The following is a 14,813-nucleotide window of genomic DNA, read 5'->3' as shown; positions in this document are numbered from 1 at the left end:
TGTTTAAGAGGATCACAGTCCTACATCTCTTATGAATGAAAAAGCTGTTTGTGTGCGTCTATAAGCTGTGGCAGAGGTAGACCGAGGATCTCAACCCTGTCATTAGAAGTTATTATTTAACCAACACATAGACATAATTCATGCTGAGTTGAAAATGAAAATAATCACAGCTTTTTACACCACACTGACTACAGTATTAAAGTATCTAGCCAACAGAACATTAAAAAAAACACTGCACATTTTCCTGAGTTGTCTAACAGGATATGAGTCTACACAGACATACTCAAACTCACCACCATGTTTTAAAAGCAGCTGTTGTTAATTGTTTAAAAAAAGTTTTTATTCAACACCTGGTCTGAGGACATTTGGGAAGTATGGATTTGTTTTCAACTTACATTCGGCTTACTAATTTTGGATAGAGAAAAGTATTGGGAGCTGTTGACAGAGTAAAGCTCTCCACTGATCTCTGGACAACGACGCTAATTAGGCTATATTCATACCAATACTGAATGGAAACCGTTCTCTACGTACCTGCCTACCTCTGCGCCAATATCTATACTTTACCTAAAACAGTTTGCACGCTTTTACAGTTAAAAAAGGTTCTGAACAAAAAGTCTGGATAAAGCAGCAACCAGAGTCAACATCAGGGCGGCTCTTCCAGCGGTAGCGAGAACTGGAGGACAGGTAATTATCTGGTTCATTTGGTTCTGGGTGGAATCTTTGGCAGCATCAACTACGTATGAATGAGCGGAGGCACTGCGTGTTGATGGGTGTGAGAGGAGTGGCTTTGGATGAAGACCTGAAAGGAGAAATCTCTTGTTAGTTTCTACCCTTAACTACCCTTGCTTTAAGTACAGAAAGGATGCAGTTAGCCTAGCGTAGCATAAAGACTGGAAACAGGGCAAACACTTCTATCCAAAGTGTATAGACCATATGAGCACAATGTGTCAGTAGCCCAGAAGGGACAAACCGAACACTGGCTCTAGATAGGGGCGTTCACAAGGTAGCTGCAATATGCAACTGCACAACTAGATGTCACTAAATCCCACACACTGGACCTTTATGTTCTCTTTTAAACGTTAAGTGTTGTTTCTAGTCAAAGTGTAAAGCTAAAATCTGTAAATATAATGTAAACATAAATCATATTGTAAGTCGGATTGGTATTTTGTCACTCTGTAACTTGTGCTAAACACACACACACTCACACATACAAATACTGGGGTGTAAGGGAATAGTATGAATCAAACAGGATGTATTATTATACTTATAACAAAAACAAGAGGAATAAAAAAAAGCAGCATGTAAAACACAAAGGAAATAAAATAAGTCTCCACCTTCCAACACATGAAACCAAAGCATTTTCAGCTGTGATCGTCCTTCATTTCCACCGACACACATCATATCTATCACTGTCCCATTCTCCTCCTAATTCTCCCACGTGCACATGTCAGTCTGGTCCGGCAGCCGCACATCATTTGTAATTATGCAAAACAGTCCTTTCTCGTTGCATGGAGGAAAGCAATTTTTCTATGCAAATGGTTAAATTCCCTGTGAGGGCCGCCATCGGACGCGTGCTTATAAACGTGCTAATGATGAGTGACGGTGGGCGATATTGGGGCCACTGCACGTGTGACACCGATGAAAATGATCAACTAAATGCCAGAAGTGTCCTCACAACGGGTGAACTGGGCAGGGGAGATGGGGCCGAGTGGAGCGGCGAGAGTCACAGCCGTGGCCGTTGGTAATCCAATTGGAAGAGGCAGTAACGAGAAGAGATCTGAGGGGTGATTTAAATTAAAGAATTTTTTCATTTTTAATAATTTCCTTAAGTCTTTTTGAGATGCAGGTTGAAGTGATAATCGTTCAAATCCTACACAGCACCGTACAAATACACCTGAACGTTGTATGATTGTAATTGGGTTGTAAGTATTGCTGGAAATTGGGTTCAAACCATTTAAACTGCCCTCGGTCACCTTCACTGCAAAGATTTCCCCCCAGTGAAACAACCTTGTGATTATCTCACCCATCAGTTTAGACATGAGAGCCGGCAGAAACCTGCAGTTCAGGGGCCACCTCATTTAACAATCAGGTGTGGCACACCTGGGAGGAGCTAGTGGGAGCGGAAAGGGCTCAAACAACACAGGGATTGTGACTGACAGTACACACAACTGTGTTCAAACCGGACTGTCGAAATTACAATTATTGTAAACTAAATATTTTGGCTTTGGTTAGACAAAAGAAACAATTTAAAATTATTTTACACAACAAAAATCTTAATTATAATTTATACTTGTTGTGAAAGCAATCCTGGGGACCAAAATCCAGGTATGATGTAGTATGCAGTTAGTTAGTTACATGGTAAGAATAACTTGATCATTTTAAAATAAAGTATGTTTTGTACAGCAGAACAAATAACTTGATTATATCTAAAAGCAAAACCAAAATGATTACGTAAAATAAACTGATAAACTGGCATATTAAGCAATGGTTTTGGATAAAAACTTTTTTTGTGGCCCTAAAACGTTTTGGGGGCCTGAAAGCGTTTAAAACCAGGTTCCAGAGTGCAATCTTTTGACAATGCTGTATTCAACTGCCAAACCCTTTCACTGTGACAACGGTGGCGACACGGCCTGACTTTGCGCATGACTATCGAGCTGTCGAGGCTCTGCTGAGTTTATTAATGCTCCTCCAGCAAAGTGTGGAGTTGCTGCACCATTACTGTGATATGTAGAGACACATTAATTACATCTGCAAAATACTTTTTGGGTCATAAGAACTGCCTTTATTTGCCGAGCAGCAGCAGAAATTACATATTGTACATTTCAGTCAACAAAAATGCTAAAAGTTGTGCACATGGCGTAAGCTCTTAACTAATAATGATGTCTGAACCTTTAATATAAATGTGCAAACCGAGCCATTATAGGCCCCTCTGTGCCCTTTAGACGAGTACTCAACCCACCAAACATCAGGGACAGGAGTCTGCTGGTGCTGGAAGCTCCCAGGTGAGAGATTTTACAAACTTGTTTTTAGGACTGAGTTTTATTTTGTGTTGCTCAGTAAACCCTCAGATAAATAACCAGTTAAATGTGATATGACAGCGTTTGTGTGTGATTGCCATTCACGCTGACATTTCAGAGACGATGAGTCAGCCACACTGTCCACGACGGCTTCTATTGATCACTCAGTCACAGAATATCCAACTGCGTGCGTACGCTGCTCGCAGACTAATGTACGAACGGGTGGCAAAACAGTTGAACCGCTGTTGTTAAACTACACACGTCTCGTTTTGGAACAAAACTCCTGCATCCGCCTGTGAACTGCAATAAGCCTCTCTGATTTCTTCTCGCTGAGAGAATAACAATGTCCCATTAGCAGCCCCGGCAGCGACATGGCGAACATCTACTCCATGCTTTTACAAATAGCAGCAGATGATTTTGAACTGCACACAGACATGACTGCTGACTTTCAGGGAACCTCATTAGCTAGCGGGAGAATAACTGACAATATTTCTGTTGAAGCTGCGTGTGGACGGATAGCCTGAGTGATATTATAACTGCATGCTCGGGCATCGTGTTTAGATGTAAAATAAAGTGGACTACTGTGAGTCTCAGTGCATAATGCTGCTGTCTGCAAGGACAAAAAAGTCGAGGCAATTATGTTGTCTTTTTTCACTTGCATTGAAAGTTCTCAAATTCATTTATTTGCTGAATGAGTTTCATGACCTCACAGGCCCTTAAATCCTGTTAAAATCCCCATTGTACAGTTTCAAATAGGCCTACGTGTCAAAGGGAATATAAACATATTTCCACATCCTCGAAAAGTGTGTGAGATTTTTTTTTCTTCAACAGCGGTGGCAAATGACACCATAGTAAACTCAACTCATCATCTTTAGGGCTTCTTTCACCGAGAGACGACACACAGTATCCAACAGTGGTTTGGCCTTGAAAACAAGATTATGAATTAGTCAATTACAGTGGCAATGTATCGACTACAACCCTATTGTAGATGTTTTCTGTCTTTAAAGAAAGGCTTCTCTGAATTTTTGTATACACTGCACTGAAAATGAAGTAATCACTTGTGTAACTGCTGAAAAACTGATGAGTCAAATGCTGTAGACAAAAGGAGTGAGGTCAAAGAAAGGTTTACTCTGTCGTTGCTCAATGTAAGTCCAAATTAAAAGCAGGGAATGGGTCATAACAAGGCAAGAGGACAGAGGGCTAAAATGCTACAACTGGGATGGCACAATAGACAGTATGGCAGGGAATCAAGGCTAAAGGGCAGGTATATTTTCTGGGGAGTTAATTAGGGAAGCGGGAGCAGGTGCAAATGGGTGTGGGGGTCATGTGATGTAAAAAAGTCAGAAACACATTGATTGACCGGGAGGGGATGGCTGGTTCTGAAATGAAAAGAGAAACATGAGGACAGTTGTGAGTGGTGAGCTGCAACACTAACTAATGCACTGTGGAATACTTCTCATAGCAATCAAATTTCTTGGACAAGTAAGAAATCGGATGCTCAGTCCCACCAGAAACCTCCTGCCTACGCCTATGCTGGTCTCACTCACATCCACAGCCAACAACGACAGGTGCAAAGCCGACTGGCAGGTATCAGACCACTCAAAACTCATCCTATAATAACCCACCATTGCTAAATAACGGCGAATGTTGAAGTTGAAGGTTTTAAAAGTCGCTTTTTTAACGGTTGTGTGCACACAATTTTCTATTAACCACTGTTGAATGGGGCTAGTGGCTGAAGTCTCAGCGGTGGTGATATCAAAACCTCGGACAATAAAACCAAAACTATCTGCATCACTACATTGTAGGGTGTAGTCTTTAAATTCCCATTAAAAAGTAAGCCACAATGCAAATTACTGGAACCACTAGGTAAACCAAGTAAAGTGTATCTGAATAGCACCTTTTCAAAGATAATTCAAAGAAGAAGAAAGATTTTTTTCATCTAATGAAGTCTTCAATGAAGCTGCTATCATGTGAACCAAATCTAAGACCCAAAACTTCTGCACATTTGCTGGCTCCTACTTCAAGGCATCTTGCTCAGATCCATCCTGATCCCTGCTGCTGTGGGTCTGCATATAGAACGGTGGAAGATGCCATCCGTGTTCAGCTTGGTGTGAAAATACAACACTTAGACACTCTAAATCTCCTCATATGACTCATCATTGAAGAAAGCAGCATCTCGCTAAATCGATTTCCCTACTTCCTACTCTCTAAGTCAACACTGCTGGCCAGCAACACTAGCTTATGTACCGAGAGCGTTTTCTCCACAATCAATACCAAGCTGCTGTTTCACCTGAATAAGCACTCTAAAAAAGCTATTCATCCACTCCGCTTCATCTAAAAAGACACTGGGTGAATAATAATGCCACGCTGGTATCATGTCTATGTGTAAAGAAAACATAGACGTTTCATTATGGCAACAGAAAGGCTTTTAAATTGAGTGGCTGATTGTTACAGCCGTTAATAACAGACAATCAAACCTATCTGAAATATTCAGTTTTAGAAATCAGGATGTCTGCTGTGAAAAAGGCAGATGACGATATGGGTTGCTCATAGTGCTCCAATCTTGTAGAATTAGTCTAAACTCTGCAGCTCTGTGAAGCTTTATAGCCTCTTTTACCTCATATGTTTCGTTTATAAATACTACATTTATGCAACATGGTCGAGTTGCAAAGAGGTGGTTGGAGAGGACTGTTACACCACAATAATGTTGGTTAAGGTTAGGGAAAATGTTAAATGTTAATAAAAAATCTCAAATCACTGCAGACTTTTGAATAATGCTGCAGTCACTACGAGTGTTTATATCAAGATATTTGTTCAATGCATTTCCCTAAGAGCGTATTTTCTGTTGTAAATTAGTTGTACCAAACTGGAACATCTAGCAACTGCATAGTCACATGCATGGCTGTCGCATTTTACAAAGTCAGCCCAATCTGCTTTACGCTTACATTATTCTCACGTGGTTTGGTTTCATGATTGGTGTCACTAGAATTTGAACAAATAATTCCAGATTGAATATATTCATTTTCCAGTGGCTTGAGTTGTGAATAGTCCTAGTGCAGGTGGATGGTTCCCAACCTTTCCTATCATTGAGTGAATGGATGACCCCTGACTACATGGCATATTTTATGGATATTTTATATTATATTCCATGCATCACAATAAAAGTACAGAACAACTGACAAACTGTACAATGAACCCAGATAGTGAACACAATAACTGAGCCACTTGGATGGATTTGGCATCCTATCTTTTCTCTTTGTAATTCTGTCTGTACATCTTATTATTACAATCATACATACTTAATAGGCTTCTTCTTTGACGAATTTAGTGTTTGAAATGTTGAGATATAGGCCTACTGTCTTTTCTTTCACCCCTTAAAGTCAAGGCCTCGCAACCTCCTGTGAAGCTTTGATGACCCCTAAGTAAGTAAGCAATGTGTAGGAATGGATGGAGCAATATGGACTTATTGCTTATTGTTATTTAGCGTACTTTTTGACAAGATGCAAATCCTTCAGTGACTTTTTACAGCTGGAATTATGGCCACTGTGTACTGTACTAATTTAAAATCTATAAAAGAAAAGCTTTTCCATCTTTTTCAGTTTCCTCTTGGACCAAAGCAAACCGGGGCCCCCTTGACTTAATACGTTTACCGATCATGACTTCTGTGTGGCCTGCCATTATAAGTGGAAAGACTGAAGTGTAGCTCTTCCCTGCGAGCAACTCTGAAGTGTAAAATTGTGAATGAGAAACAGAGAGCTTCTCAAGGACAAGAGTAGGTGTTCTTAGAAAACTTTCACCAGATGAGTGTAGAATAAAAAGTTTGGAAAACGGTGAATGACGAGCTGCAAACAGGATGGCGCTTTGTATCAGGCCTAACCTAGCGACACTGTATCTGATTTAAAATGCAGCCGGTTGTTCAGAGCCCTATAAAACAGATGTTTCACCGCCCACCCAGATGGTAAAAAAATGATTGTGTACAGTTACCCCCCAAGCATACGTTTTATGTACGGCAGTGGTAAGACAGAGAAAGGAGACAAAACTCACAAGTCAGGATTGCATTACAATACTGCATCAACAATGACACTTTATTCACAAGTTGTTTACACCGATAGAACAAAATATCTTCTGTTTTTGTTTTTATTTTGTTTATGTACAGTGTTAATGCAACAGACCAGCCATCTATTGATATTTGATATTGAATTTGTGAAAGAAATAACAGCATTGGGGGATATGACCTACTGAGCATCCTTCATGAAGAAAAAACACCCATAATAACAAGTTTGACTCATTAAAAATGGCCGGTAGAATCAGATAATTTCACTTTCACTTATTTCCAAATCTTTATAACATACATGACAGTATCTTTAAAAAGGCAGACAAATTAAGATCTCGTTCTACATCAAACAAGCTGTTATAAGGAGCATTTCTTGCAGCATGTTTCACTTTTGTGATGAAAAATGGAGTCGATTCCAACAACATGACACCGGCTTGCTGCAGTGTTGCATCATATTGATACTGCACCACCTTTTAACTCGCTTTAACCATGATCTGCACTGTTTAAAGATGATAATCCTTGGCTTTTGCACTGTTAAGGTGCACTTGGAGCTTCTTGTGCAATACATGGTCTCAAATAAAGTGAAGAGATAAACCAACATTTGTTTGTTTGCTTGAAGAGCTTTGCTAAGATCGTCTTGAGGCCACAGGAAAGTACAGCGCGCTAAGTAAATAGCCATGCACTTGTAGCATAGTGTATGCAAGTCATATTATTGGTGATTCAGATGCGATTGGACAAACTGAACTAGAATTTGAACGACAGGATCTGTCAGCCAATCAAAAGTAGTGAAATTAAGTTGATTTTAAACAAACTATGAGCTGGTTTCCCAAAGTCATCTTCATGGATGTGTTCACCCCAAATGTTAGTAGTGTTTTGTTCTCTTGAGCTCTGTTCTCTTAGAACTAGCTTTGAATGTTATCCAAGTCAACAAGAATTTACCACAAAACTACCACAAGTAGTTTGTGAGTAGTATTATTTCTCTCAGCCCAAAAACGCAGTGGTTTATGGGTAAAACCACATATTTTCCTTGAGAGATCTCTTGTGTTGGGAAAGCCAAGAAAAACAAAATGTCCAATACACAGGCTTCTTATGAATAATGTGACTGTTGTTTAAAAGCCTAAGCAGGCCTCTAATTGTGCAGTGGGAGTCTTAAATAAGCCAAGTACAAAAATACACCACCGCTCAGACTAGTGTGAGTGATTGCATCTAATGCATGACGGAAAGTAGCCACTGGTTTCCATTCATTTCCATACAATCGGATAATCAACTAGCAGACTCTTCAAAATCCACTCTGCATTATCTTGTAACAATAATTACTCCACTAATAGACTCTTATCCTGGACAGAAAACGGAAACCAACAGGCTGCTTGGAATATAGGTTAAATAACACGTTCACAAGACGGGAACATGATTTGGTTAGCAGCAACGTAAAGAACAAGTAGTTTGTAGTAAACGGGTTTAAACATGCTCCTTTCATTTACTACAGAACAAAAACCTAGCTAGTCTCAAGATGGTTTTGGGAAAACCAGCTAACGAGTGTCACTGCAAACTAGTTTCAATGCAATACAGGTTCAGCTACTGTACATGTACAAATCATCCATTAATGCTACATAGAATAACTGCTATTCAGAAGCAAGACTATCCTCTTTTATCATAAAAGTTCTAGTCAGAGACACTTTATTCTAAAATGGCCTCATTCCACTGCTCTGTAGTTCAAAGTAATTAATGATTCATTATTTAAAGAACACAATTCACACTTCTCTCACAAACTTTTGGACAGATGGTAACTTCCTGCCCCCAGATTATTAAAAGACATCACGTTCTTCAGTGTTTATCAGAGTGATTTTCATTAAGTAGCAGCACAGCAAACCTTTAATCCACAGGTTAATCCGCTGGAATAAGGCCAGTTTAAAATGAAGGGTTGCACACTAGCACTTATTTCCAGGTGGCTGGACACACTTACCAGTCCATCTACTGTGTTTTTATTAAGGCAGACATGAGTGTAACTTCACTGACAAGCCACAATATTGGTTGTCCACAAGAAATAACGATTCAGGTTGAAGAAACACAATATTGCTTCTACTGGGATAATGAAAATTACACATTGAAAAAAATATATATCCATGTTATTTCACCTCACATTCTGTACCAGCATCTATTATTTTTCTTAAAATAAGTAGGAAATTGCAGATGTTTCATGGAGTTGCTCCACACTTTGGAAACAACACCCTACTGGCAGTTTTTCATCACTTGCTGTTAAGAAAAATAATCCTCAACGGGCGATGAAATCACATTTTTAGAGTATTTTGCCTCATATCTACCTTACTGGCATGGATGAGTTACACTGTGACACTCTAGCGTACTGCATGAAAACATATCAGAAAGCATGGCACTAAAAATCAGACACAAATACAATTTTTGTGATACGAACATGATGATCAACATCACACACACACACACACACACACACACGCACACACTCATAAGACCAGTCAAGGGCGTCAATTTGGTGAAATGGCAAGGTGGGAAATACTTACACTGAACATTATTTGGGAAATTATATGCATATCTAGGGCCACAGGTAATGATTGTTTTCATTACTGATTAATTTCTGGACTTAGTTTAGTCAATATAGTTTCAGAAAATGGTGAAAAATGTCCCAAGATGATATCGTTAAATTACTAGTTAGTCAAACCCACATTTATTCAATTTAGAATTATAAAAACATAAGTTTTCATTTTGATAAAAGTGATTTTGGTTGGATGGTCAGAGCTTTAGTACAACTACAATGATAATGATTGCCAAATCCTGCCATACCCAACTGACGCCCATGAGGTCAACCTCGTCTAGAAACATAAACTGTGATAAATATACTCTTAACAGAACATAGAGAAACACTTTTATCAAGCTATCAAAACATGTTTAAATGTCACTTTGGAAAACAGGCTGCATGGATTGTTTACAATAGAAGGAAGGTCTATCTATGTACAGGATTGGTTCAACGGTTTCCTGGCACAATGTTTACTTAGATGGAAGGTGAGAGGGAGATGAGAAGAAGTGAAAGAAAGAACTAAGAGGAGAGGAGGCAGGAGGAGAATGAGGAAACAAAGGGAGAGAAAAGGAGGAGATATTTGGAAATAGAAGATGAAGGATTGGATAAAAGTAAAGAATGAGACAATCGACATTTGGAGGACACAAGAGGAAGTAAAAAGGAAAAGGTTGGTAAAGACAGAAAGAAGAAAACAGGGAGGAACAAGACAACGTGAAAGAAGAGGAGAGGAGGAGTGGACAGGAAATACAAGACAAAATTAATAACAATTGGACCGAAGGAAGAAAAGGAGACCGGTGAAACAGGGATGACATGTAGGACAAGACAGAAGGGGAGAGGAGAGGAGGAAACATAAGTAATAATTGGGACCATCCTCTAGGTGAGATAGTAGAGGAGGATGAGGAGGTCCATCAGAAGGAGGTGCTCCTTCCTACTGTGGAAGAGCTTTCAGAATGGCGTTCACCTCCTCCGCAACGGCCGTCAGCGCAAACTCAAACTGGTCCTGCAGAGAGACAAAGAAAAGGGAAAAAGTTTAAAGTACTGAAACACACTTGGAGGAGCAACAGTCTGGAGTGAAGTGTATTAGTCACAAGTTTAATTTCAGGGATACGAGCTGCCAAAGAACCCTTTTGCAAGATGATGAACCTGGTGTTCAACAACTTGGGTGATCAGCTTTGGCTAGTTCACAAAGTCCTACAAAATGCTACTTTTGTTCCTAACACTTGTATAGTTTCAGTTCGATTTACTAACTGAAATCTCTCTGAACAGTGTCCTCTCGGTGTCCAGCTGAGAGAAACTCTGAGTTGATAAAAAAAAAAATCTTGATACATTACTAACTAACACCTCAGTTGAAAATCATGAGCATTAATCTGCAGCCTGGTTTCAGTGAAGAGCACCAGTGAGCACTAATGTTGGATGATGAGTTCTGGCTCTCAGTCGGCGTTCCAGTTCATCCCAAAGGTGTTAGAAGGGGTTGAGGTAGGACTCTGGGAGTGTGAAAACCAATTTCTTCATGGAGCTGGCTTTGTGGACGTGGACATTGTCATGTTGAAGGGACAAACACAAACCATTGCCACAACCTTAAAGAAAGCCTCACATCAAAGGTATGTGAAGATGTATGGAAAAGGGTGCGTTTATTGCCCCGGGTTTTGCCTCTCAGGCTACATACATGCTTCCTTAACATCCCCCTGATTGATGGAGGGATGTATGCTGCCTGAGATTAAACCGGCAAACATTACTCAGGGCTAAAAAAATACACTTTTTGGTTTCAGACCAAATCCAAGTACTTACATGTATACTTGGCAATATCGAGTACCGATATGAGTACAATGACTTTGAAAACATGATTTAGATCAGATGTTCACTTTCTGACTTTGACAAATTAAACGGTGCTAATGTTTCCCCTTCGTCTACCTGCTCAGCAAAGCTTTGGTTCTCTGCCCGAACCCGGTAGGACCCCAAACAACCTGCTGGATCAGGCACAGGTACAAAACTTTTGTGGTGTGGGCTTGGTTTGGGTTTTTTGCCTGATCAGAGCTCTACTGCTCAGCTAACAAAGGGTTACGCATTATCCCGCTGCCATAAAGTGGCATCAGGCGCAGTATCAGAGTAGTTTTATGATTACAATTACGAGTACATAAGCATAGTATTAGATCTGATAACTGTTTCAATATATCAAGTAATGATAATGTGCTCAAAAAAGCATGCTAGAATTACATAATAAAACATTAGGCAGCAAATAACAGTGGTATGTGTTGTTACAGCTTTATCTAAAAGTCATATTTAGTTGTGTTTAGAAGACCTACACATGCTTAACCTTTAGTTTATTGTATCAGTCCAGGAAGCGGAAGATTAATGGTCCAAACAACACCTTCCCTCATCAAAATCAGAAATGAAATCCGAGTGCTGAGGCTGGGACTCCCTGACCACGAGGGGAATCAATGTGTGAGAGAGCCGTGACAGCAGCTTGCTCAGGATACATGGTTTAATAAAGCCCCGATCGATACCACCAATGTTTTACACACATCCTGGCTTTTCTTTCTAATTATGTTCACAGATCAGCCGGTAATTGAAGTTTCCAGACCGACCAGGCATCGGCCTGCGTACAGTGTGACGAGGAATGACTCTAGTTGTTTCAGGTAAAGCTCTGAGGTCTGTGCAGAAGTGTGATTTACGGTATGTGGTCATTTTGTTGAAAGGGGTTCCTAACTTTACAATTTGTTTAACTTTGTGACCTCTACCGTTCACTCAAATAATAATTCTCCATGGTTCTCCAGAGTGTCAACCCCCCATTTGAATTCTGTCCATATTCTTCTGTGATCTGGGCAGACCTGACTATAATACCTGTTCAATTACTTTTTAGAAATCGATTGATCTTGCCTGATGGTGGAGGAATGAGTGGCAAAAAACTGCAAATCCAGCCTAACTCAGAAACAAGGAATAAAGACTACCAGCCAACCTGAAACTTTCCAACATAATGAAGTTTTAAGGGAGGCTCGACTGATAAAGAGAGGCCGTACTGTGACGGGAAGGTCACAAGTTTGACCCCAGCAAACTGTCAACGATGAGATGACGTGTCAAACCCCTCACACAAGGTTTTTTTTTCCTCCTGACAGTGCAGAAGCACCTTTAGGATTGACAGAGGACACCTGTCTGTTAGACAATGTGCTTACAATGACCTTTGCTTACGGTTTGTAACTAGCGTGCCGTTCTCATCGGCGTTGGGGAAGTTAGTGATGCAGCAGTGGCGCTTTCAGTAGACCAGTAATTGTAATGTAATGACTGCAAATCTAACAGTAATGGAATATATTTCATCACAGCTACTACAGCCTTCACTGCAATGAATTCGCCCAATGAATAACACCAAAAATGATGTAATGTCACAGGTCAACGTGACTAATAAATAAATATTGATCAGTGCGATCATGAGACCGATGATACATTTTGTAATCTTGCAGTGTTAGGTGATGGCACACTGTTAAAATAATTATTTCTCCATTCTTAAATGCAGGACATCACTGTTTTATCTTACACTGGTGACCTCATTTAGAGCCTAGTAGTGATCAGGGTTGGCGCCGCTGTATCAAAGTCAATGTATTAATTACAACCAAACTTATCAGAAAAATCAACACTTGAACATACATCATCAAATATATCATCAAGAGTCCCATCTGCTAATATGGAGGCAGCGGGCTTTATGACATGTACTGCAGTCCGCCACCAGGGGGCGATCAATATATTTTGGCTTCACTTTTTGGGAGCTGTAATTTCCTCCATCTTTTATATGTGGATGGGCACATGCTGTGTGTAAAATTCCTTTCTTTACCTATGCTATGTGCATATTAAAGCAATGACCTCATCACACTCTTTAAAGTGTAAATGTTAGATTGTTAAAATAGCTTCTGTTTTTACAGTGTATCACTTTCTGCCACAAGTCAAACGTTTTCCACCTGAACGGACAGATCGGTGTGTGTGTGTGTGTGTGTGTGTGTGTGTGTGTGTGTGAGTGTGTTACCTTGGTCTGAACCATTCCCGGCCTCTGGTCCCGCAGGTGCTCCAGAGTCGCTGCAATATCAATCTCCTTGGCACCTGTGATACGCACACACACAAACAAACAAAAGCACACACATATGAAACGGTGTTGGATTGTGTTCAAAGCGCCACCAAGATAATCCAGCTAACATCTGTCAATCTGGTGTTTTATACCGACTCCCTTCAGAACAGAGAAAGGCGATTACATTCATCCTCTTTGCTCAAACAAACACACACACACAGACTCTACAAACTGCTAGGTGGTGGAGTTTTGTTGTCGGGATAAAAAAAGATAAAGAGGGAAAAGAAACTGTTGGAGAGGACTTTGTGAGGGAAATCACAGGCCCGCATGTTTGTGGCCTTTTCTAAAAGAAACTGAGCCGATCTTAAAGCTCCTTGTTGGGCTTTGATAGTCGTCCTGTAGCCTTTGAGCTCATGAAGGTTGCCCACCAGAGCTCTGTTAGCCCCTGCCAAAATCTGACATGCCTCTGTGTGTGTGTGTGTGTGTGTGTGTGTGTGTGTGTGTCGGGGTCCCCTGTATATTTGCCAATCAGCCTCACTGCGTGCCAGACTGGCAAGATGCCCCACAGCTAACGAAAGTGTGGCCGCCGGCAGTCGGCTGAATGACCTCTGGCCAAACAGCAGTCAGATTAGCAGACATTGTGATATATTACAAACAGATTATTACCTCGTTTAGAGACAAACACAGAGAAACTGCGCTTGAAGTGCACTAACATCAGGAAAACCTGGAAATTAAATAAAATGAGCAAATATTCTGGAAATGATCCATGTTGTCCTGGCTTTTTTTGTATTTTAGCTCTTCATTCAGATTGCCTACACAAACCTCGGAGCGGAGGATAAACGGCATTTAGCAGACGCAAAGTGGAACTGACTTGCAGTCATGTTTTTAATCAAATTTCTTGTTGCTGTGGTTGATAAATATCTGCACTGTAACGTTAATTGCACTTTCTAGAGGAGGAATTTTCTGTAAAATAAGATTAATTCTACTTGATTTGAGCAGTTTATATGACTGCTTGTAAGCAAGAGATGTCCTGTATTGTGTAAGATGGGTCCCTCTGTCATGTGACAAATGTATTAATTAGCTTCATGTTAGTGAGGATCTGTCTAAAGTTTAGTGTCGCGTCAACAACCAGGCAGTATC

General features: G+C 40.3%; 1 protein-coding gene across 1 annotated transcript in view; it reads right to left on the bottom strand.

Annotated features, from left to right (window-relative positions):
• Window positions 1-7,070: 7,070 nt before the first annotated feature.
• LOC127353100 (receptor-type tyrosine-protein phosphatase N2) overlaps window positions 7,071-14,813 on the bottom strand; it is a 223,353-nt gene continuing 215,610 nt past the window's right edge. The window contains exons 22-23 of the mRNA XM_051382123.1: window positions 13,635-13,708; window positions 7,071-10,622 (exon numbers count right to left, since the gene is read on the bottom strand). Of these exons, the coding sequence (XP_051238083.1) occupies window positions 10,551-10,622; window positions 13,635-13,708 (146 nt within the window). The 3' untranslated portion in view covers window positions 7,071-10,550. The remainder of the gene's footprint in view (window positions 10,623-13,634; window positions 13,709-14,813) is intronic.

Source organism: Dicentrarchus labrax, unplaced genomic scaffold (assembly GCF_905237075.1).
Source record: "Dicentrarchus labrax unplaced genomic scaffold, dlabrax2021, whole genome shotgun sequence".
Lineage (NCBI taxonomy): Eukaryota > Metazoa > Chordata > Actinopteri > Moronidae > Dicentrarchus > Dicentrarchus labrax.
This window is presented reverse-complemented; position numbering and strand designations above follow the sequence as displayed.